Here is a 26,289-nt window from a genome sequence, read left to right as displayed (position 1 = left end):
TCCTGACCCAAGCCATAGCTCTTTGTCCTTAGATGTGGAAGTAAAAGACACTCAAAGACTTTCTGGAGACTTCAGAGTGTGCGAGTGACAGAGCTTGCAAGGTACATGCCCGGCACATAGACCCCTTTCACTTTGGTCCCATTAAGGCCAAACTCAAGGCAGGTAAGTGAATAGGAAGACAGCACCTCTGAGAGCAGAAACCAAAGAGGCAGAAGAAAAAAAGCAAAAGCCAAATCCCATCTCTGGGCCTTTGTCTGGGGAAAAGCATGCCCTTTCTTCCAGGGGCCTGAGTCCTGGTATGAGAAGTACAGTTGACCCTTGAACAATATACTACGGGGGTTAGGGGCACCAGCCCCCCCCAACTCAACTGAAAATCCATGTATAAGTTTGACTCCCCAAAAACTTTACTAATAATCCATACTGTTGACCAGAAGCCTTACTGATAACATAAACAGTTGATTAACATGTATTTTGTATGTTATATATGTTATATACCATCTTCTTACATTAATGTAAGCTAGAGAAAAATGTTATTAAGAAAGTCATAAGAGAAAATACATTTTTAGTATTGTACTGTATTTATCCAAAAAAAAATTTTTTTTTCCACATTTAAGTGGACCTGCACAGTTTAAGCCTGTGGTGTCCAAGAGTCAACTGTATTTTGCTTTTGTTAGGGCACTGACCCTGTCTCATCAGCACCTGTGAGCCCCTCAGCCAGTCTTTCTGAAAGGACCCTTTACTCACACTTGGCATCCTATAGCCTCTGCTTAGAATGAAATCCTTAAAGGCAATGGTTCCATGAAGGTCTGCAAGTAACTCCTCCTAAAAGAGGATCCACATTAAAACAAAAACAAAGACAAAAAAAAACCAGTCAGCTGTTAGAAGTTTGATTCCATACTTGTCCTAATAAAAGCAGTCGGTTCTTTATAAAGTACCTCATTTTAAATCACTTCCTTCTCATCTGGGAGTATATGTGTAGATAACGTTCACGAGTCGATGAGTATAAAGGCTTTCAAAAGATGTCCAACTTTCTCTCCTTTCCCAACCCTTTTTTTAAATCCTTGTATTAAGGAGAAGCAACACTTTTTAGCAATTAGACAATTATTAAGCCCAGATGTCTGGAATCTAACCTATTTGAGACTAACAAGTATGATACTGTGTTTTTTAATAAGACATATATATTTGGTCTTCTTCCCATTCCTGACACAGAGCTCCTAAAACCATTGCAATTTCCTAAGTGATAAGAGCCACAAAGGCAAAAGGAGAATTTTTTGTTATTCATAACTAGCCCCTTTTAAGCACAACAGAGATTATGTTAACAAGGTGATTTTTGGAAAGCCCTTAGAGAGCCACAGGATGGGGTCTGGTTGCCAGAGGAAACAACCACGTGAAGAGAGGGTTGGAACTTCCGGCTCCATCCTGCAATCTCTGGCTGAATTAATCGCAGATGACCAATGATGTAATCAACCGTGCCTACGTATTAAAGCTGCCATAAAAGCCCAAAAGGACAGGGTTCAGAGAGCTTCCAGGTTGGTGAATATGTGGAGGTTTTGGGAAGGCGGTGTGCTCAGCGAGGGCACAGAAGCTCTGCACCCTTTTTCACATACCTTGCTCTGTGCATCTGGCTATTCCTGAGTTCTCTCCTTTTATAATAAACCCAAAATCTAGTAAGTAAGCTGTTTTCCTGAGTTCTTCATGCAGATGACAGAACCCGAGGAGGAGGTGTGGGGACCTCCTGGTCAGAAGCACAGGTGAGAACCTGATTTGTGATCGGCATCGGAAGTGGGGGCAGGGTTGTGAGACTGAGCCCTTACCCTGTCAGGTCTGATGCCAACTGCAGGTAGACAGTGGCAGACTTGAGTTAAATTGTAGTAGGACACCCAGCTGGTGTCTGGAGAATCAGACAATTGCTTGGTGTGGGGGAAAAAATCCTCACACATTTGGTGACCAGAATTGAGACTAATAGAGCGAGAAACAGGAGTGCTTTTTTCACTTGACAATATATCCATAATTTTGAGATCTGTTAAAAAGGGACAGCAGGCCCGAAATGGAGTCAATTCTGTTAAGCCTCACCAAGATTTAATACCTAACCTAACTGTCGGTTCAGCCTGTCCCAGGAGTGGGATTTTAAACCAGTCCGTGTGGAGTTTCCTGATGAGCACTAGCTGAGGTGCTCTGCTAAAAACCACAGCCTTTCCCTCTAAGGAAGGAGACCTTGCCTACAACAAGCCTTTCTTTATTTTGCTAATAACTTCCTTATCCCACCCCATTTCTGCCTATAAAAGCCTTCCATTTTATAAAAGTCCTTGGGACGCCCTTCTATTTGTTAGATGAACTGCTGCCAATTCATGAATCATTGAATAAAGGCAATCAGATCTTCAGATTTACTTGTTTGAATTGTTGTTCTTTAACAGATTGGGTGGCAGCAGTGGGACCCAAGGAGACTTCCAGCGACTTTGGGGACAATAAGAAACAGGCATGGTGCCTGAGGACACTTTGAGTTCTTTTTCTTGCTGCTTCTGAGGGCCACTGGGAACTTCCTCTTAGTTCTGAGCTCCACACTCTGCTTCAAGCTCCTGATCGGATTGGCTCTCCACAGTCCCCCAGCCCACTGGAAACCCAAACCCTTGGTTCGATCACCAGATCCATGTTGGCGGCTCTAGCTCCCCATTTGTTTGGGATCAGTCCATACCCCCCATTCTTTGGGGTCTGCTAATTCAATCCTTTTTCTAATCTCCAGATTCCACACAGGGAACTGCTGGTTACTGGGTCCAACTTAAAAGCCAGACTGGATTGGATTTGGGACTGGACTGGGTCTGATTTGGGCTGATCTGGGTCTGCTTTGGGCTGGACGGGCCCGGTGGGAGGCCTTAGGTATTCAGTATTAAATAAGGGCTAGCTGCTAATGATAATCTCAGGAGGCAAGCTGAAAAGATGGGTGGGCAGAAGTTGAGCATTTAAAGGTTGTTAGAGTGCTTGCCACTTTGAGAAGACTCACATGAGAGGCCCTCTTAGGTATTGGTTTGGCTCCAAGAAACCCAAAGGCCTAGCTAAAAGAAATGGGATCCTTTATATCCAGAGCTCCACCTTCCCTCACACTTGCTTATTTTATGTTTAAGAACTCTGGTCCCAGAAGCTTCAGATATCTAGCAAAATGGCAAAATTGTACTAAAAAATAACCTAGAATTACAATGACCATTATGGGGAACGTTCCAGTCAGATAGATCACTCATTTAAGAAATGCACTTGAGAGCAAGAGTGTCCCAAGTCAAACATACAGAATGGGATGCCTATTTAATTGGTATGCAGAAGCCTCCAAAAGGTTTGTAGATTCCAAAATAGCTTCACTGAACTACTTCGTTACAAAAGGCCAATGAAAAATTAGAGACACAAGAGGTACCTAAAATAAAAGACCATAGGACGGAGGTTACTTCTACTGCTCCTATCCTTTTTTACCTAAGAACTCATGTTGTATTAATCCTCTGTCCAAACATCCTTTCCACTCTGAAGAGACTATTGGACAGTTACCTTTTAAAATAAAACAACCCAAGGTTGCAAACGAACCTCTCAGGTATCTGTCTCCCCTTGGTCAAAGACTGAACTAGTGGCCATAATTAAAGAACTTCCTAAACCTAGGGAGGAAGCCCAAATGTTTTTTGAAGAATTTGAGTCATCATCAGGGCCCCTGACCCCAGCTGCCAGGTCTTTATCAGCATGTACACATGTTGGTAGGACTGCTGAAGTCCAAAAATGGAGGCAGGAAGCAAGACAGCAAAACCCCATGGATGGCATTCGAGATCCTTGGTCTTCAACATCTCAGGGACCACAAGAAGCTCACAAAATAGCAGCCAAACATTGACAAGCCATTCCTGGAGACTTCAGACAGGTATAACTAGACCTCTCCCTAAATTACCTCACTAACCATTAAAGCCTGAGACTGTGCAAGGCCTCATACCCACTGAACACCTAAGTGCCCCAGGGCTAATCATCCCTTGTACCAGTTCCTGCCACACCCGACCTCGCCAGTCTGGACACCTCATGGACGGGATGCTGATTTTTCCAGGATTTGAGAGCTATTAATAAGACAGTGATTCCCCATCCCAGTCATTCCAAACCTGAACACCCTTCTGTCACACGTTCTACCAGACTCCAAATGGTCCACTGCGGTGGATCTGTTCAGCCTTTTTCAACACCCCTGGTGACCCCAATAGCCATATCTATTTGCCTTACTTGAACTGTCAACACTCTACCTGGCCAGTCATGCCTGAAGAATTCATGAGGTCCCTTCTTACTTCTCTTGAGCACTTCACCAAGATTTAAGCAACACTCCAGTTCCTTGGGAAATCCACCCTTTTGCAATATGTAGATGACCTCTTGCTACTTTCAGCCTCCAAAGAGGAGTCCACAAAAGATTCCATCTATTTGCTAGAGCAGTTAGCTGAAAAGGGACACAAAGTCTCTAAGAGAAAATTACAATTACCTCTAGACACGGTTCATTACCTGGGTCATTACCTAAGCCCTGAAGGACTTCAGCTGTGTCCCAAAAGAATTAAGCTAATCCAGGAATTTCCTACACCACACCCTCAGCTAGGTGACACATCTGTGGATGACTAGGCTTGACTGGTTATTACAGACGATGGGCTCCTAATTTTTCGCTATTAGCTACCCCACTCCATGAACTTACTAAAATTTCAGTCCCTGAACACTTTCCTTGGGAAGACAAACGTGAGCAGGCTTTCAGGAGACTGAAAGAAGCAGTGTAAGAACCGCCTGCCTTAGGGCCACCTAACTGTGCAAAACCTTTCACCTTCTTTGTGCAGGAAAGGGATAATCAAGCCCTGGGAATGCTCACTCAAGAGGAGGGTAGTAAACAGAGGCCTATTACCTAGCACAGCACGCACCTTGATTCAGTTGCTCCCGCCTATCCCAGCTGTCTTAAGGCTACAGACACCGCAGCAAAACGAGTGGCGGTCTCGTCAGATTTGACCCTGTCTGAAGTCTTCTTAACTCAGAATTGCCTCAGCCTTTCTTGCAGGCAGACTAACTTCCTATGAGATCCTTCTGCGTCCACCGCCTCATCTGTGTCTTAAACATCGCAACACCCTTAATCCTGCTACGTTACTACCTCTACCTGAAGAGGTCGAGTCCGTGACTACAAGGTACTGATGTCCCGTTTTGTGATAGCACGTCCTGATTTATGAGATACTCCTTTAACTACTCCTGATCTATAATCTTCGTGGATGGGTCATACCGTAGAAATGAAAAGGGATTTTCAAGCTGGCTGTGCTACTCCTACCCAAGATGACCCACTCGAAAGAGGAAACCTTCCCCAAGCTCCATCCACACAACAGACAGAGCTCCGTGCCCTTACCCGAGCATGCCAGCTATCGGGAGGACAAACTTAATATTTATACCGATAGCCAGCATGTCTTTGGGGTCGTCCATGACTTAGGGATGTTACAGAAACAAAAGGGCTTTCTTATGTCCTCTGGGACTCAGTCAAAAATGGGCAACAGGTAAATGATCTTCTTACCACTAGGCTCTTACCTCCTGAAATTGCTGTCATCAAAACTGAGGCTCACACTGAGAGACTGAAACCTGAGTGTCAGGGAAATGCCCCAGCTGACTTTTGTGCAAAGGCAGCAGTAAATAAATCTATAAAGACTGTGGCACGTGGATGAAACCCATTCTGCTTCTGCAAAAAAATGACCCCTCCTCGCCAGATTTTGGCCATCCTGGTATCCTTGTAACATGGCAACAGTCTGCACCTGAATCAGAAAGTAAGATGAGTAAACAGGGGCTGTAAATGAAACGAACAGTTGGGGCTATGGGAAACTCAAGACAGCTGCTTGGTTCTTCCTGGCTCCCTGACAAACCCCACTCTTTGGTTTGTTTTTTTTTTAATATTTTTATTTATTTATTTGAGAGAGAGAGCATGAGAGGGGGTAGGGTCAGAGGGAGAAGCAGACTCCCTGCCGAGCAGGGAGCCCGATGTGGGACTCGATCCCGGGACTCCAGGATCATGACCTGAGCCGAAGGCAGTTGCTTAACCAACTGAGCCACCCAGGCGTCCCCCACTCTTTGGTTTTTGCATTACCGAACCCACTGCAGGGCTTTTAAGATGAACTCAGATCATGAACTGACATTGGTGGGGAAACTTCTATAAAACTGCAAAAACAGTCTGCAGCAATGTCTGACGGGCCAAGTTCATAATCCTAGAGAAACTATTTTTGTTTCCAAAGGCCTCAGACCTCCTCCCTCTGGACCCTCGGGACACCTGCAGCTGGACTTCATTCAACTGCCCCTTAGCTCGGGTTATCAATCTGTTCTGTTACTTGTGTGTGCTTTCTGGATGCGTGAAAGCCTTCCCCTGCTACAAGGCTGATGTCCTCACAATGGCAAAGAAACTGTCAGAGAATGTGTTTCCCACTTGGGGGATACCTTCCACAATCTCCAGCCATCAAGGCACCCACTTTACTTGGAAAATCACAGGAGGCTTAATGAAAACCTTGCAAACGTTTCGGAATTATCATTGTCTTTATCACCCGGAATCATCAGGCGAGGTTGAGAGAACTAATGGGATCCTCAAACTTAACATTTCTGAACTTGCTGAAATCATGGGACTCCCCTGGCTTAAGGTATTACTTTTGCTCTCCCTGACTGTTTGCAGCACCTCCTTTGGGAAACATAAACTCAGTCCACAGGAGATAGTCACCGTCAGACCAATGTCTAATACAACCTTCTGCTGATCCCTTGTCTCATGCTAGTATGACCAGCTACTGTACCTCTTTACTGTCTGATGCTCAAGCATATCATCAACAGATTAAAGAAGATTTAATCTGATCCCAATTCAAGGCCACAGTCTAGAGTCTGATGATTGGGTATTCCAGAAGCATCATCAAAGAAAGACAGCCCTTGAGCCCCATTAGAAAGGCTGACCACTCCTGACAGTGGTACTTCTGACCACTGACACTGCTACAGAACTAGAGGGTATTGAGCCCTGGATACACAGCCCACAGCTAAAGAAGGCCCCACTTGGCATCTGGTCCTGTATGGATGCTGGAGAACTCTGAATCACATAGGTGAGGAAGAGAAGTTATCTGGCACCAAAGTAGACTGCTTCTACCCAAGACTCTGATTAATACCTCCTACTTTGACTACACATGAAACCCCTTCTTCTTCTCTTTTCATTAGTCTAACACTGGCCAGGAAAGATAATTCCATCATCTGTATCTCCCAGTCCATTGCTAAGGGAGGCAAACTTGCAGATTACTGGATTCGTCATGATGCAAGAGACCCCCTGGTCCTCCCTGTGACCAATTTCTCTTATATTCCCACATCACCACAAACTACAGTTGACCCCTGCTTAGAAGCAGGTACCCAAGTAGACACATTTACTCACGTGAATCTTTGTATATTTGCACCCCCACATGCCCATGATTATATCAAGATCAGATCTGCCCCCACTCACCAAGAGATCTCACCAGCAGGACCCATCTTTGTCAGGCACTTAGGATGACTTTTTATTTCAGGCTAGATGGTTCTCTTCCCATATGCACTAAAAACCTGGCTGACCTCTGGTGTAGGAGTAAATACAAATGAGGCTATGATCAGAAACTTCTTAACTCTTGGAGACATTGCAGATTCCATTGCTAAGACCCTAGCTGCCCAGCAAAGATCCTTAGACTTTCTGGCCAAAGTTGTCCTTGACAACAGGATTATCTTTCAGCTGGGCAAAGAGCTGTCTGTGCTATGGCCAGCACCACATGCTGCAGGCACCTGGATTAACACTTCTGGGGAAGCTGAAACTCAGTTACATTACATCACTGAGCAAGCCACTTGCTTAAAAGGGTGACTCTTATGACTGGGTCATTCTTTAATTGTTTTGGTCTTGGGAACCATGGCTCCAAAGTGCACTCCAAACATTGGGAATGATCCTGCTTATGGTTATCGTAATAATCTCCCTGGTGTGTTCCGTTCTCTCAAAAGCTTGAAATGCATGTTTGTAGCCGCTTATCACCAAGCAAATGATCTCCCTAAGACTGGAACATCAAAAAAGAGACGAAGAGAATGGCTGGCTAAAAGACTGTGAGCCTGAAGTCACGACCTGTGAACACCACAGCGATTCATCAAAAGAAATGGGATCAACAAAAGCTGTTAGAACAGACCACCAGCTGAGAGTAGTACTAATGCCTTCAATTTTGATCACACTTCTCAGTTCAGCTGACAGGTTCATGAAGGGAACAGGGGAGGGGGGAGTGTTAAAAAGAAACAACAGGTCCAAAATGGAGTCACTTATGTTAAGCCCCACCAAGATTTAATACCTAATCTAATTGCAGTTTCAGCCTCTCCCACGAGTGGGATTTTAAACCAGTCAGTCTAGAATTTCCCGATGAGCACTAGGGAGGTACTCTGTATAATATCCCTGCCCTTCCGCCTAAGAAAGGTGACCTTACCTGGAACAATCTTTTCTTTTGCGATAATTTCCTTGACCCACTCCATTTCTGCCTATAAAAGCCATCCATTTTATACAACTCCTTGGAGCACACTTCCAGTTATTAGGATGGTGCCCAATTCGTGAGTCACTGAATAAGGCTAATTACACCTTTAAATTTACTTGGTTGAATTTTGTTCTTTAATAGATTTTAACTTCAAAGGCCATGACAATCAGAAAAGATTTGATCCAGTCCCAACATCTTTGAGGTATTTATGTATCCTTTTGGTTTTACCTTTCATTTATTTGAATTTTAAAATTGGATAGATAAGTTTATGTCATTGTAACTCAGTTCTTTAATACCATTTCACCTTCCAAATGAACACAACCAAGAATAGAGAAACTCATGTGTTCCCAGCAAGATAGCCATGTCATCATAGTGACTGCCTTTATCAGCATCCCATCACTCCTGTGTCTTACGAATTGGGATGCCATAGTCAAGTGGGATGCCAAGAAGTCAAGCACAGGGTAATTCAATCTTCAGGAATTACAAGAGTGTGATTTATAAACATCATTATGGAACAACCCCATTGTTTTGAATCCTCCCTGTGTCTAAGCAGGTAAATAATCTTTTACTGTAATATATAACCATATTTCCAAAATCTAAACATTACTTCTTTTTCATGAGCTTACTGTCACCATTTTGGCAAACATCTTTACTTACTTTTGCCATCAAAATGGAATATTTTTGTAAAATTCCTTAAACCTTTAAGAATTAGTCTTTAAGAATATATTTCTTAAAAAAAAACTTCTAAGACCCTTTAAAACAATAAGTTTTGTAACCATTTTTGTTTTTCAATATTAAATTCATTGAGAATTGTTCATTCATTTGTTTTATTTTTTTAAGTACAACTGGAATAGTTTTATGTTATGTGTGAAATTCACATAAACTTAGATATTTTGCTCCAGAAAACATACACCAAGAAATTCTACTGAACATTATTTACATTATTTATAGGCTTATATAAGCATCTTGTGCTTATAAATTTCTGTCATGCCCCACATCTGAAAACAAGAATTTCATACCCACTACTAGAAAAGATAAAAATGACCATCCTTCCCGTCTCAGCTTTCCAATCTAAAGGAGGCAATCAATGAGTGATTACTGAATGAATGAGTAGGCAAATTTGAACAGCATTTTACTTTTTTCCAAAGTGTTTTCACATCATTATCTGGGAGAAGTTTTGGACCTGTTGTAAAAGAGAAGAGGTTCACAAATATTCTTATCAGAGTTCTGTTCAGGTGTTGCATCATTACTTCCAAATTTCCAGGACTACGATGAGTACCTTCTCTCTGTTAGGCACTTGTACACAAGAGTTGGGCAGACAGAGTTTATTTGCAGTAACATTAGAGCACATCCTTGTTACGTGTGTTTGTTGCTTTGTGATATCAATCAGTGTTTATTAACCTTTGCCCCTTTTCTTTCAGACAGATCCTACAACTCTGCTGAACTGCATAAAGATGTTTCCCAAATGTAATTCTGAATTCTTTAACATTCATCCGTTGCTGACAAAAATAAGCTTCACATTTAGTTACTCAAAGAACCTATGATGTTATATCCATTCTAAGCACAGAGGTGGTCCTACCGGGTCACACCGCCTTTTGAACAGCCAATTTATCCATAGAATTAATTGTTCCAAGAATGCTAGGAATACGATGAGTGGTTGTCCCATCTTTAGAGATGGTGTGTCTACCACAAAGTCAGGAGATTCCAAGTCTTACTTATGACACATACAATGTATACTTATTACACATACACATACAATATAATGGCTTGGCTTTCTCATTGCTGAGGTCAACATGCAAGCTGGAAGACTTTCTGGAGCTTATGTTTCACCCAAAGACTGGCTTCAATCTGAAGTACCAGGTACGCTGTGATAATCTTTAGATCAGATGATCAAATCTCAGCATATACACATACCTGTTCCTGCAGCTCCTTTTTAAAACTGTCATCTTGAGCTTTACATGAGACCTTGGGGTCAACCAAAGGTTCATCTGCTCTTTGCTTTTTCCACAACTTGGTGTTCAGATACCATGCTCCATACCTCATCTTCACACACTTTGGTTTATGAGGATTCTACAGAAAATAACATTATTCCCAATTTCATTTGTTTTTTATGCTTGTCATTTCAATAAGTTGAAGATTTAGCTTATGAAAGCAGTAGCATTTATTTTATTTTATTTAGTTTATGATTGATCCTTGCCAAAATATTTTATGAAGTTTCAGTATGCTTTGGTTTACAAAGGTACCTTGAAAAGTTCATGAACGAGAAAATAATGTGATGGTTAAGTATGGCCTTTGGACTTAGACAAACATGGATTCAAAACCAGCCTCCCCTACTTAGTAGCTATGAGTCCACGGGCAAATTATTTAATTCTTCATCTGTAAAATGGAGATAATAGTATCCACTCCATAGGGTTGTAGTAAAGATTAAAGGAGGAAGTTATGTAAAGCAGCTAGAAATCATATAAAAATCACATATTTCACTGAAGGATAATGACCTTAAACAATACTGAGCCAACCGGGGCGCCTGCGTGGCTCAGTCGGTTAAGCATCTGACTCTTGATTTCAGCTCTGGTCATGATCTCAGGGTCCTGGGATCGAGCCCCATGTCAGGCTCATCGCTCAGTGGGGAGTCTGCTTCTCTCCCTCTTCGTCTTCCTCTGCCCCTCCCCCTGCTCGCAATGGTCCCCATCTCTCTGTCTCTCTCTAAAATAAATAAATCTCAAAAAAACACCAATACTCAGTCAACCAAAATAATGAGCTATAGACTTACTATGAGCCCAGCACTGTGTTCAGCCTTGTAAATGCTACACTACTTACGATCAAAATGCTCTCCAGCAACAGCAACAACAACAACTATGCTCTCCAACACTCATCTCTTGCCTCCAGTTGGAAGAGAGAAAGAGAAGGAAGAATAAATGTCATTCCTTTCTTTCTCCCATTCCTCAGTAGCGAATGAAGGTCGTAAAGAGATCTGTTGGATCATAGCCTGATAGCGTGGATATCATGCCCACACACTCAGCAAGGCAAAGATATGAAACCACAAAGACTCTGCCCCTCTCTCTTCTCACTCACATTTAAACCTGAGGCAGAATGTGTGGGTCATTCTAGAGTCAAGTCAGATATTCCTTATCTAAAGCAGAGAGGATGGGACAGAGCAGAGTGGGGGGGTGGGGAGTGAGCCCTTCTCAGAGCTGAATTCAGCATCTTGATCCCTCCATTTCAAGAATACTGTTTAAAAATTGTAACCACCTCACAACACTCCTTGTTTTCCTTCCCTGCCTCACTTTTCTTAACAGTACATATCACCATTTGATATGCTATATAGTCTTCCGATGGCTTGTCTCTCCTTTCATCCTCTAAAATGTAAGCTTCAGAGATTGTTCCTGGATACGACCTTCTGGCATCTAGAACAATATTTTGGACATAATAGGTGCTCAATAATATTTGTTGAATTAAAATTGATTGTTTAACTTGGCATTATTGATACTTTGAGCTGGATAATCCTTTGTTGGGGGGTCAGGGAGGGTGCTCTCCTAAGCATTGTAGGATGTTTATTTTTTTTTTTTAACTTTTTAAAAAAGATTTCACTTATTGGGATACCTGGGTGGCTCAGTCGGTTAAGCGTCTGCCTTCGGCTCAGGTCATGATCCCAGGGTCCTGGGATCGAGCCCCACATCGGGCTCCCTGCTCAGCAGGAAGCCTGCTTCTCCCTCTGCCTCTGCCTGCCTGCCTGTCTGTTTACTTGTATCTCTCTCTCTCTGTCAAATAAATAAATAAAATCTTTAAAAAAAAGATTTCACTTATTTATTTGTCAGACAGAGAAAGAATGAGCGCACAAGCAGGGGGAGTGGAAGGAAAGAGAAGGAGAAAAAAAAGGAGGGGATGAAATCTATACTACTGTTACACTACAGATCTGAGTTCTGAAATATGTTACGGTGACTAGTAATCTTTCAAGACTCAGTACAAACATAATTTCTTCTGTGAGGCCTTCACTGAACCCACCCTCACCCCGTGCTTGGTGGAATTGATTACTTCTTCCTAGGTCTCTATGAACCATGACATCATTTCATTATAGTTAATCGTTTACCTGTTGACCCAACTAGCTGTAAGCTCCTTAAGTGCAGGAAACAAGCCTTTGTCTCTGCTCCTTTATTTGTTCCCAGCACTTTTTGGCACATAGCAGTAGAAAATCAGAAATGTTTGTTGAAGGATTGCATAGACAAATGGATGAAGGAATATACAGGGCAAAGAGAGGTATGCTGCAGTAAGGACACAGACTGCTGGGAGAGATTAGAAGTACGAATGAATTAATGGCAACCAAGGGACCTGAAAAATCTCCATGGAAAAACTGGCATATGACCTGGGTCTAGAGGAAGATACGAGAAGGTAGACATGGGAAGAGGGGCACTTCAGGCAGAGAGAATATTATGAGCACAGGTAAGGTTGAGGGAAAGCTCAGAGTTTTAAAGAAGACCAAAGAGCAATGTAGCAGGCCCAAGAGTATGTGGGATAAAAATAAAGATGGGGATTTCCACTTCTGGAATAGGGATCAGATTTACCGTCCCACATGCAGCAGCCAAAAAGTTGAAATAAGTATAAATATAAATATAATATAAATATACACACACATATAATGGTTTATAAGACACTAGACATCAAATAACAAGTAGGATGTGCTCTCTGTCACTATCTCTGTCTCTCAAATAAATAAATAAAATTTATTTTTATTTAAATTAAAAAAATTTTTTAAAGATTTTATTTATTTGAGCCATAGAGAGAGAACACAGAGGGAAAGTGAGAGGGAGAAGCAGACTCCCTGCTGAGCAGAGAGCCTGACATGGGGCTCGATCCCAGCACCCCGAGATCATGACCTGAGCCAAAGCCAGATGCCCAACTGACTGAGCTGCCCAGGCGCCGGCCCCAGTTCACTGTCCTTTTTTTTTTTTTTTAAAGATTTTATTTATTTATTTATTTGACAGAGAGAGACACGGCGAAAGAGGGAACACAAACAGGGGGAGTGGGAGAGGGAGAAGCAGGCTTCCCGCGGAGCAGGGAGCCCGATGTGGGGCTCGATCCCAGGACCCTGAGGCCATGACCTGAGCCGAAGGCAGACGCTTAATGACTGAGCCACCCAGGCGCCCCCCAGTTCACTGTCTTGAGAGACTTTCCAGGCCACAGAGCAGGGAGACACTCAGGAGGAGACCAGCGGACTCTCCGAGTTCAGGAGACAGAACTGAGAGACCAGACCAAGGCAGGGCAAGCTGGCAGCAAGAAGTAACAGGAGACAAGTGCATAGAGAGGGCACCCAGCGGTTTGCCCGCGTCCCCCTCAGCACGTGTATGAGAGGAAACTGCCTCAGGTTAGGGAAAGAACCACCCAAAAGCATTAGAAGCAACAGGGCCCAGCACGTACACAGGGCCAGGGACAGTGCCTGTTCCCTTCTGAGAACTCTGAAGACTCACAGGACACTGGGTACAATAAACTGAAGGGTCTTGTCCCAGTAGTAGAGAATTAGCCATAGACTGAACATTCCTTCAGTCCTTCGTAACAAATTTTAAGAGCTGACCCAAAAGGATCAAACTTTTCCAAGTAAGTTTAACTACATCCCAGAACAAAACTCAAATTTACAGGAATACACAAATACCCTGCCCCCAAAGGTAAACTCCACAGTGTCTGGCCTCCACTAAAAAATCACCAGGCATGAAGAGAGGCAAGAAGACATGATCCATAACGAAGAGACAAATCAATTAATGGAAACTTACACGGAACTGGTACAGATGTTAGAACGAGCAGACACGAACATCAAAAACAGTTATTATAACTGTATTTCATATGAGAGACATGGAAATATTTTTTAAATACTCAAGTCAAACTTTTTTTTTGTTTTTAAAGATTTTCTTTCTTTATTTCAGAGAGAGAGAGCATGAGCGTGGGGTGGTGGGGGGAGGAGGGTCAGAGGCAGAGGGAGAAGCAGGCCTCCCGCAGAGCAGGGAGCCCGATGCGGGGCTCGATCCCAGGACCCTGGGATCATGACCTGAGCCGAAGGCAGACGCTTAACTGACTGAGCCACCCAGGCGCCCCTCAAGTCAAACTTTTTGAAATGAAAATTATAATGTATATAATTGATGAAAAATACCCTAGAGGGATCGATGGCTGATTAGACGTTGCATAAAGAACAGATTAGAACCTGTAAGCACAGCAATCATAGCACAGAGAGGAAAAAACAATCCCAAACTGAACAGAGCAGCAGTGAGCTGTGAGACAACCCCATGCAGCCTAATTACATGTAATGGGCGTCCTCGGAGCAGGGAGGGGGAGAGACAACAACATTTTTGAAGAAATAATGATCAAAATTTTCCAAATCTGATGAAAACTTATAAACCCGTGGATCAAAGAGGCTCAGCAACCCACAGGCACAAGGTGTATATAATAATCACAGGACTCACAAGCAGTGACAAAGAAAACATCTTTAAAGGAGCCCAGGGAAAACACACATCCAGAAAAACATAGATGAGGAAGGCTTAAGATTTCTCATCAGAAACAATACAACCAAGAAGACAGTGGAATACCATCTTTAAAGTACTGAAAACAAACAAAACACTGTGAGCCTAGAATTCTATACCCACAACAATAGCTTTAAAAATGAAGGCAGAATAAGGATATTTTCAGACATACAAAAGCTGAAGGAGTTAATCACCGGCAAATCATTACTAGAAGCAGGGTTAAAGGCGGTCCTACAGGCAGAAGGGAAATGACACCATATGGAAATGTATTTGAACTTTCACATAGTGACCCTCTGTCTGCCAGTCAAAAGGTCAGTTTTGGCAATAACCACCAGGGCTTATAAAGCAGCAGTTGTGCAATGATTTGTACATACAGGGAATTGAGCAATTTGATTCAGCCCAGATTCAGGGCGAGCTGTGGTTCAGGCTTTGGGTGTGATGGACATAATCTGCCTGTCCAACATCACTGTGCATTTTACACTTTAGAAAGATGAGGAGCAAATGGAAAATTTTAAGTGCTGATATTAGTTTTGGAAAGCATAGTTTTCATAAACCTTATGCAACAGAGCCAAGGATGGAAAACATCACATATGTAAAAACAGGTCAGTCCATTGTGTTCAAATATAAAGGACAAAGTTACTATGTTTAAATGTTAGAAATATAGTACCAAAGATCACATGTAAAAGACAGAGGGTAGAGATAATATATTGTTTTTCACTTTCAGAGAAAGGAACTTCCTCACACCCACACCCACCCCAGACCACCACTTAGGTACTTAAATCTGTTGTTGGACTTGGGGCACCTGGGTGGCCCAGTTGGTTGAGCTTCTGACTCTTGGTTTTGGCTCAGGTCATGATCTCAGGGCCGTGGGATCGAGCCCCATGTCAGGCTCTGTGCCCAGCAGAGTCTGCTTCAGATTCTCTCTCCCTCCTGCTTTCTCTCTCTCTCTCAAATAAGTAAGTATGTAAATAAATAAATAAATAAAATCTTTAAAAACAATCTGTTGTTGGACTGATACAATTTGATTTGTGTGCATATGTATTTGCAGCTGTACGTCATATAGAAAAGTAGAAAAGCACTTAAAAGTCCATTCTACTTCCCTTTGGAACACAGCTTGTTTTTTCTCCTCTGTTTCCTTGTTCTTCTATCTTCACGGGCAAGTGGTATTGAAAAACTGAGCAATTTGTTAATAATTGGCAAGCATGTGCTCAAGAATGTGGTCAACAAGACTCCCCCCAAAATTCATGAATTCTTTGGACAAAGAATAAACAACGTTAATGATCATTAACTGCAGCATTTAACTCTTGGAATAATAAACTTTCATGTATATTTCCATCAACTGTTAGAATTTCAACATATAAAACACATAGAGAGGATTTCAACATATAAACACATAGAGAAAACAATGAATATTCAGATATTAACAATAATGCTGGGGGTGCCTGGGTGGCTGAGTCAGTTGAGCGTCTGCCTTTGGCTCAGGTCATGATCCCAGGGTCCTGGGATCGAGCCTCACATGGGGCTCCCTGCTCATCGGGGAGCCTGCTTCTCCCTCTGCCCCTTCCCCCTGCTTGTGCTCTCTCTCTCATGCTCTCTCTCAAATAAAAAATAAAATCTTAAAAAAATAATGCTGAATGGCATGCCTTGTTTATATAACTAGCTTTATTATGTATATTAAATATTCATTGATTTAACAAATATTTATTAAACACCAAAAAAAATTCAAGAACTCTACTGAAAAAGGCCAGTGCCCCCCCCCTCCTGAAATACCAGAATTCAAGAACATTTAAGATTTTAATCCAACTTAATTTTCTTTAATTTTCAGTCTTCTCCTCTTTCGGCAATTACCTGTGGTTTCTGGTGTTTCTGCTCACAGTCTAGTTTCTGGAAAAACTGTGGCTCCTGCAGTTTCTTTAACCCCACTCTCTTCTTTAGCTCTAGAGGAGGCTGGTTGAGTCTTATCGTGTGGAGCACATCATGGCTTGGTTTGCTCTGATAGTCAATGTCAAACTGTTTCAGGATGAACTCTTCATCAATGTTTGAACTTCCCTGGAAGAATATCACATTGCATGAATCAAGGACAAATGGTGAAATTCTTCTTTAATCTAAAGGAGGCATTTGACTATGGCTAGAGAAGAGGTAGTTTGGAGGAGAGGTAGAAAATGCTCAGACAGCATTCATTGGGGACAAGAAGTATTGGGGTTCTGGAGAACTTTGTCAGTGTATTAAGGAACAACTTAGGACCAGCCAGAAGCAGTGAGTCCCTGAGGGAATTAATGGGCTGAGAAAAATTCAGTCTGTTTAATCCTAAACAAACTTCTGAGTGCATAAAGATGTGGTACACACACACATACACACACACACACACACACACACACACACAGGAATATTACTCAGCCATAAAAAAAGAATGAGGTCTTGCCATTTGTGACAACATGGATAGACCAAAGGGTATTATGCTAAATGAAATAAGACAGAGAAAGACAAATACCACATGACTTCACCTATATGTGGAATCTAAAAAACAAAACAAATGAACAAACAAACAAGAAAATGGAAACAGATTCATAAATATAGAGAACAAACTGGTGGTTGTCAGAAGGGAGAGGGGTGGGGGAATGGGTGCAATGGGTGAAAGGGAGTGGGAGGTAAAGGTTTCTAGTTATGGAATAAATAAGTCATGGGGATAAAAGGTACACCATAGGAATACAATCAATGGTATTGTAATAGTGTTAAGTGGTGACAGATAGTAACTACACTTGCAGTGAACGTAGCATAATGTATAGAATTGGAAAATCACTAAGTTGCACACCTGAAACTGGAGTCAGATAAATGGATTCAGATAGAGAAGAGCAGCCAAGAGACAGAGAGAACACAAAACAACATTTTAACCCCTAGATTTAACCCCTAGATGAGGTTCCTAGGACCTCTGGATGGTTCCCTTACCTCCCTAATCCAGTCTGAATTATAGTTCGGTCACTTTCCAATGAAATAGTCCTAAATAATATATTGGACAGAACTGACTAATGTTTTCAAAAAATGGGGGAGGAAGATTACAAATCCTAGTGGGTCTTAAATCCAGGAAAAACCTAAGGAATTAGACATCTACAGGGACTCGAGAACACAAATAGGTATTTAAATGGATTCTTGAAAGGAGGGCAAGGAAAGATTTTAAGAACTAACAAAAGTCTACTCATGTCAGAAATACCTTTTGTGAAGGTTGTGGTTAAACATAGCTGTCTGAGTACTTACAGATAAATATTACTGAGAAAAATGAATTGAAGGAGTAAAGGACAAAGAGAAAAAAGGACATTGAAATGGAAAATAAAAATGTGAAACAAGAGGGTGGGGGAAATGAGTAGTTATTGGCCAAAATATATAAACTTTCAGTTACAAGATGACTAAGTTCTGGGAATCTAATGTACAGCATGGTGACTATAGTTAATAAAACTGTATTTATACTTGAAAGTTGCTAAGAGAGTAGATCCTAAGTGTTCTCACCACACTCAAAAAAGGTAATTATGTGAGGTGATGGATGTGTTAACTAATCCTATTGTGGCAATCATTTTGCAATATACATATATATATTATATGCAATATATTATATGCAATATACATATATATATATAATTATCACATTGTACACCTTAAGCTTACACAATGTTATGTCAGTTACATCTCAATAAAGATGGCAAAGAAAAAGAGCCACTAAAAAGAAAGAAAGAAACAACAGCAATGTGACATATAAACAATAAACACTCAAATAGGCTGCAAGCTTGCAAACTTTCCAGAAACATCATCTACAGGAAACATTTGTAATCATAAATGGTGGAAGAATCATAATTCCTTTATGACTTTATTTGACTTAGATCATATCCTAACATTGTTTTTTAATAATAGCAACTCTGAGCTTGACTTTAAAAAGTAGGTTGTAAGTAATACTACTAACTTACAAAAGTAGTAGCCCAGTTGCAGAAGTCCCTAACTCCTTTGCGCACATTTTCATAACAAAGAGGACCATCTTTATGGAGCAAATCTGTTTCGCTTGGCTTCTTTTCTTCATAAAGCCATTGACCTGGATGTGACACGGGAGTCTTCTTGGGACTAAGGATAATGAGATCATCAAAGACTTACAAGATGAGACACCATGAATCCAAGTAGATTTCAAACACTATCTTTTTTTTATTATTATTATGTTATGTTAGTCACCATACATCATTAGTTTTTGACGTAGTGATCCACGTTCAAACACTATCTTGAGGGAAGAAGAGGGTAATGCATGCATTTCTAAAGTCTCTCACAAGCTCATACAAGGTAGACGTTAATTTTCCAAAATCACATTCTCATCCATATCATAAAGGCAAGTATATCATGATTAGTTATAATAATTAAAATGTATATAGCATTTTCCAGTATAAGTTGAGTTTTTGAAATTATGAGTACCATTTATTAAGATATGTGCCAAATTACTGTGCTTGGAGTCTGCTAAAGCCATAGGCAATCTTGACAAGCAGGAGATGTCCTTGACTTCTCTCTCTCTCATCCCTAAAATCCAGCCCATTAACAAATCTGGTAGGTTTTAACTCTGTCTCTATCTCTGGACTGTTACAAATGCTCCTCACTGGTGTCTCTGATCTTCTCAGGCTGGGGCCCCAACCCCCAACACCTAATCCATTCTCAGCACGGAAGCTAAAACAGTCAATTTCAAAATATAAATCTGGTCATAGCAAATGAGGCCACCCTTCACCCTCAATTAAACCTCTCAATAGCTTCTTTTTAAATTGAGATATAATTCACATACTATAATATTTACCATTTCAAGGTGTACAACTCAGTGGCTTCCATACATTTACAAAGTTATGTAACCACTACTATTATCTAATTCTGGAACATCTGCATTATCCCCAAAAAGCACCTCCATAACCACTGACAGTCACTCTTCATTTCCCCCATTCTCTCTGCTCTTGAAAACCAGTAATCTACATTCTGTCTCTATGGACTTGCCTATTCTAAACATTTTATCTGAATGGAACCTTATAATATATGGCATTTTGTGTCGGGCTTCCTTCACTTAGTATCACATTTCAAGGTTCATACATGCTATAGCATGTATCAGTGGTTTACTCCTTTTTATGACTAAGTTACATTTTCTGAATGGACCACATTTTGTTTATCAATCATCAGTTAGTGGACATCTGGGCTATTATGCATAGTGCTGCTATGAACATTCAGGTACAAGTTTTTGTGTTCAATAGCTTATTACTCTCCCATTAAAGACCTAAGTCTTAACTCAGTTTCCAAGGCTCTTCATGGCCTGATCCTTGCCTGTATCTCCTGATGCTTCTGGCATTACCATCCTCCCTTACTCTCTGAGCTCCAGTCATCATGGCCTTCTCTCAGTTCCGTGAATTCATCATGCTCCCTTCAGCCACAGGGCCTTTGCACATGTTGTACCATCTGACTGCAATGCCTTCTGCATTCCCTCATCCCCCTTATGTTCCAACATACATATCCCTTCCTCAGGGAGATATTCCCGGGCTGTCCCCGGAACCCCTACTTCCTTTTATTTGTAGCACCCATATATTAATTCATCCATCCATTCATTCAACAAACATTTATTAAACACCAACTAAGTACGAGGCACAGCTCCAGGCATTAGGATTCAGCTGTAAATAAAGTTTAAACCCTGTTCTCATAGAACTTAAGATTGAGACAGATAGGAAAGAGGTAAGCTTATGCCAGGTGATTGCAAGTGATATAAAGAAAAATAAAAGAGGGCAGGAGGGATGGATAGTGATGACAGGGGACTTTTTATTTCTACAGAGAAGGCCTCGCTACCAAAGTGATAGTTGAGCAGAGACCCAAAAGAAGAAGTGGATCACACCATGCAGAATCAAACTGCAGACACCAGGCAGAAAAGAAGAACATGTACAAAGGTCCCAAGGCATGAGCGTGCTGAGAGTGGACGAGGAGCAGCAGAGAGGCTCGTGTGACTGGAGGACAGAGGAGAGGAGGGTGAAGCCTGACGGGTAATGGGGCCTGATCATAAGAGACTTTAGAGGCAACTGTAAGACTTTGGATTTTACTCTGAATAAGCAAGCAATTGGAGAATTTTTTAAAATAAAAAACATAGCATTTATTGTCATCATATGTATCCTGCAGCACATTTTTTTAAATTGAAGTATACTTGACACATGATCATGTCACATTAGTTTCAGGTGTACAACTTAGTGATCCAACAGGTCTATATGTTACACTGTGCTCACCACAGATGTAGCTGCCATCTGTTACCCTATGAGGCTATTACAATACCATTGACTACATTCCCTATGTGTACCTTAACTGGAGAATTTTGAGCACAGGAATGAGGCTGATGTAACTTTTTAAAAGAATCATTTTAACTACTGCGTGACAAATAGACTGGGGCAGGGAGAGGGGCTACGTTGGGTGGAGGCCATGAGACCACTTAGTAGACTATGGCAATAATTCAGGCAAGAGATGGTGTTATCTTGGAACAGAGTGACAGTCATACAGTAGGTGAGAGTCCGGATATATTTCAGAGATAAAGCCATTAAGATTTGTTGGCAGTTTCAAAAGTAACTGGAAGAATGAAGTTGCTATTTACTGATCTGGAAAAGACAGAAGGGTGAGTAGGCTTGGGGAAGAAATCAAGAGTTCAGTGTGGACTTGTTGAGTTTGAGATGGCAAGTGTACATCCAAGGGCAAATGTTGAACATCCATATAAAATGGGCAGGATGAGGTCACCTCGGTAGATGTCCAAGACTGATGCACTTCAAGGTTAAAAGGAAAATGAGGAGGGACCAGCAAACAAAGACTGGGGAGAAGTCATTGAAGGAGGAGGAGAAGCAAGAATGGGGGGTGTTCCAGAGGCCAGGTGAACAAAAGCGTTTCAAGAAAGAGGACATCATCAATTGTGTCAACTGCTACTGGCCCATCAAGAACGATGATCACTGAGAACGGACTAGGTGACATAGAAGTCAATGGCAACCGTGACCAAGGGCAGATCCATTGGAGTGCTGGTGAGTTAAAGAAAGAAGAGGAAGTGAGTATGGACTCCACTTTCATGGAGTTTTGCTCTAAAGGAAAGGAAAGACTCTGAGCTCAATGAAAGTTGTTTTGAAGAGATATTACCTCATGCTGTGGTAGGCTGATAATGACCCCCAAAGAGATCAGGTGCTAATCCTTGGAACCTGTAAATGTTACTTTACTTGGAAAAATCATCTCTATAGATATGATTAATTTAAGGAGCTTGAGATGGGGAGATTATCTTGGATTATCTGGGTGGGTCCTAAATGCCACCATGAGTGTCCTTGTAAGAGGGGCACAGGGAGATTTGACACACACACACACACACACACACACACACACACACAGAGGAGAAGGGGATGTGAAGACAGAGCAGACAGATTTGAAGATGTTGACCATGAAGACTGGAGTGATGTGGCCACAGCCATGGCCACAGTAGCCACCAGAAGCTCGAAGAAGCAAGGAGTGCATTCTTCCCTAGAGCCTCTGGAAGGAACATGGCCCCGCTGATACTTTGATTTCAGCACGGTAATACTGATTTTGGACTCTGGCCTCCAGAACTGTGAGATAATAAATTTCTGTGGTTTTAAGCCACCAAATTCATGTTACTTTGTACAGCAGCCGCTGTATAAGAATATGCTAACAGAACGTGCTAAGGCTATGCTGAAAAACTTGCCATTATGTAATTATACATTCACTTTGTGATGATAATTTATTAAGATACTAGTTTTGTTCACTTCCTCTATACTATTATCTTCCCTCCTTTTAAGTAGATAACACATTTGTTTTGAATTCCTTGCCCTGGAGATTTTTTCAGGGTTGATTTTTTCAGGAAAACTGCCTATGGTTAAAGGCAGAACATACATTGTGTAGAAGCCCAAGCTGATTGCAGCAATTATGCTAGATATTGTGGGTGACGTGAGAAGAGACAGGTGGGTGAACAGAGTGTACCACAAACAGCAAGAATGGAGAGAAGAGTCCCAAAGACCAGAAAGAAGTTAAAGATCAGTCCTGCAATTATTGGGGACCCATCCCGCTTTCTTATAGTACAAATAATGACCATGATTGGTTTGCTGCTCAGCGGGATGAGGGCTTGGAGTCAGATATAAATAGAAAGAGAGAGAGAGAAGTGGTATTTTATAAACATATGGCTTTGTGAACTAAGATGCATACCTTCTCTAAGTACTCACTGCTCCCTTCCACACCACGCTGCAATCACCATGAGGACAGGGTCCTAATCCGTTTACCACTATATCCTCAGAACCTAACATTGTCTATGACCCATAGCAGGTACTCAGTAAGTACTGTTGTTTTGTTTTCTTTTGCTTTGTTTTGCATAAAGAGAACTAGCTAACAGTTCACTGAGGATCAAAAAATTCAAAGATGCTCATAGGGCCACAGTGACCCACACTGTTGCGGTCTCCAAGGGTATCCCTGCTTATAACACTCCTCCCTCTTCCCCACCCAGGTTCTGAGCAAAATAATGTAAAGAGCAAAGATGAAAGCCAAAATATCACCTTTATTGCTGATAGCAGCCATGTTGGAGCACATGGGTTTAGGTTCAAAAGGACTTGTTAACTGAAACCCAGAAATGGGCAGACTGTCCCATGCAGGCCCCAGTGGTGCTGGGCCAGGGTGGGGCTCCCCTCAGGAAGGGAGGAGCAGAGGATTTGTGTTTCCCATGGGCCATCTTGCTTCCTAGGGGAAGAAGGACAGAGCTGAGATGAGTGTGCCCAGTTATTCTCCCCAATTTTATGAGGGGGCACACTCAGGGGCCAGGATGGTTGGGCTCCTGTCACCTTGTGTCTCACTTTAGCAAACATGTATAATTTAATAAAAGCTCTACATGGCCCCTTCCACACACCCTGACCATGGGCCTGGGTCCTCTGTAAGTGGGCTGGGGGCTGTGGATTGGCTGCTCTCTCCTTCACCCACACTCCTGAGGGTCCACCAGTGACCTCATTTAAATTCACAAGTCGAATTTGTATCCAAAAACTATTTTTTTAAAGATTTTATTTATGTATTTGAGAGAGAGAGACCGGGGTGGGGAGGGGCAGACGGAGAGGGAGATGCGGGCTCCCCACTGAGCAGGGAGCCCTACATGGGGCTCAATCCCAGCCCTTGGGATCACAACCCAAGCTGAAGTCAGATGCTTAACCGACTGAGCCATCCAGGTGCCCCCCAAATCTATTTTTGTATAGTATACTTATCATTACATTAACATTTCAGATTAAATATGTGAACTGGGAATACAAGAGTGTGATAAAAAAGAAGGAGGCTTCTATGAAAATTAAGCTTAGTGCTTTGGAAAGGGTCAATGAAGGTGGCGTTACTGGTGTGGTTTATGCAAAAACAATGACTGGGAACTTCAAGCAGACACGTACTCCAAAAAGGTTTGACACTAAAAGACGAGCAAGTGAATATACAGTTATGTTTTAGGATAAAATAAAATGTTTTAAGTACTTAAGTATCATCTTTTCTGATTCCCTGTGTTAATCTTTTTGTTTTGTTTTGTTTTCCAACCAACTATTGGTCCCAATCATGTTGAGTAAAAGAATTCTGACATAGATCATTCAAAGAGTCATTATGGGCCGATTAACCAGGTTTTCTGCAGTTTCCTCTTCCCAAACAGCTGTGCTAGAGTCATGTACTTGTGTTGGCTCTATTGCTGGATAATTCACAGCCATTTATGAAATAAACACTACTCACAGTAGGACCCAAGGCTCCTTTCCTTTCTCCTTGGGCACTTAAGTTATTTTGCTTCTAGAAATTATTCAAAAGGAGCTTTGAGAAGGTAAGTCCTCAAATGTTTCATCAGGTGACAGAACCAACAAGGGGTTAAGAACAATACTTACAGTCCTAGGTCGACTTGGGTAGAATGCTTTTTTAAAGGTTTGGCTGGTTCCTTTTTTCTTTTCCTGACGCCCTGACAATAAGCCCATGTGTCCTCCAGTTTCCTGTCGGGATCCAGCACTTCCAGCACCTTTAATAAGAGCTAAAAATAGAAAACAGCCTTGGAGGGAAGAAAAAAGTGCCGAGAAAGAAAGCCCCTTGATTCTAAAACAGAACAGACCAACATGCCCTTTGCTTTGCTTTTCCAGCGGTTATGCCATTCCTCAGTCTCTGTGCGAGTCCTGTGCCGGGCGCTGTGGGGAAGGGTCCCCCACCTAGACATTAGGGATGCGGCTGTTGTGCTGAGGTTGGATCTCCTCTAGACGGAATAGTGCCCCTGGGCCTACCCTAGTCCCTCACTGCCCCATTGAGCCAAGTGCCTCTAGAGGGTTTCTATAGTTTTTGACTGCCCAGCATCCATTCTTCCTCCCATACATAACAGTGTCTAGATTTTTCTTTGGGACCCCAACCTTGCTCCACAGGCAGGTCAGGACAATCCAGTCCAATGGAACCAGTGACTGGTTTAGGAACAGGCACATAACCCAAGTTTTACCCATGGGAACTAGGCCATGGGATTTTGCTGGAAGCATGCAAAAAGAGGTGTTCTTTTTCTTGGCAGAATTTAAATCTGGAGCAGCCTGTGGCCATCATATTACCATAAAAAGAGATCCTGCCTCAGAAAGAAGCCAACACACCTCTCTGGGGAGGTGAGACATGGAAATAAGGGCCACCATCCCAAGTGCCATCTGAGGGTATGTGGAGATAATCTGCTTGTCATGGGCTCAGAAGCTCTGGCCTGCAGGAGGCAGTGGAGGAAAGCCCCAAGTGGAAAATAAATGATCAGAAATTCTAGTTGTCCTTTCTGCAGTCTTTTCTGCCACTAATCATTTATTCATTCATTTGAGCCCAGTGGTGGTAAGAGCTACGATGAAAAATAGATCACAGCGAGGGTTAGAGGAGGGGGTAGAAGGGAAGTGTTATTTTATGAGACATTTGAGCAAGGATCTGAAGGCGTGAAGGAGTGAGCCAGACAGACACGCAGGGGCAGGTGTCCCGGGCATGGAAAAGAAATCTGAATTGGACATGCTTGCTCATGTTCACAGAGCAGCAAGAGGCCAGGGCGGCCGGAGCCAGATGAGAGCAGAGGAGTAGGCGGTGAGGCTGGAGGGGGAGCGGAGCAGGGGTGGGGTGGAGAGTAGACGGATGCACAGGGCCTTTCCGACCAGGGCGAGGACTTTACTCTGCCTAAGAAAGGGCCCTGGAAGGGCTTTGCAGAGAAGTCAGCCGTGCTGACTGACCTAGGGGACAGACTACGTTGGGGGGAGTGGGTAGCAGGTACTGTTAGG

General features: G+C 42.2%; 1 protein-coding gene across 4 annotated transcripts in view; it reads right to left on the bottom strand.

Annotated features, from left to right (window-relative positions):
• FAM47E (family with sequence similarity 47 member E) overlaps positions 1–26,289 on the bottom strand; it is a 43,190-nt gene that overhangs the window by 2,647 nt on the left and 14,254 nt on the right. For 3 of the 4 annotated variants that reach the window (XM_078068790.1, XM_036102038.2, XM_036102037.2), the window contains exons 3-7: positions 24,907–25,046; positions 18,958–19,108; positions 16,853–17,053; positions 10,416–10,571; positions 745–822 (exon numbers count right to left, since the gene is read on the bottom strand). In XM_078068790.1, coding sequence (XP_077924916.1) covers positions 745–822; positions 10,416–10,571; positions 16,853–17,053; positions 18,958–19,108; positions 24,907–25,046 — 726 coding nt within the window. Of the gene's footprint in view, positions 1–744; positions 823–9,637; positions 9,685–10,415; positions 10,572–16,852; positions 17,054–18,957; positions 19,109–24,906; positions 25,047–26,289 lie in introns of all 4 variants that reach the window. The other variant, XR_013446387.1, reaches the window with a different exon arrangement.

This window comes from Halichoerus grypus, chromosome 3, assembly GCF_964656455.1.
Source record: "Halichoerus grypus chromosome 3, mHalGry1.hap1.1, whole genome shotgun sequence".
Lineage (NCBI taxonomy): Eukaryota > Metazoa > Chordata > Mammalia > Carnivora > Phocidae > Halichoerus > Halichoerus grypus.
The sequence above is the reverse complement of the archived record's forward strand: the minus strand, read 5'-3'. Positions and strand labels throughout refer to the sequence as shown.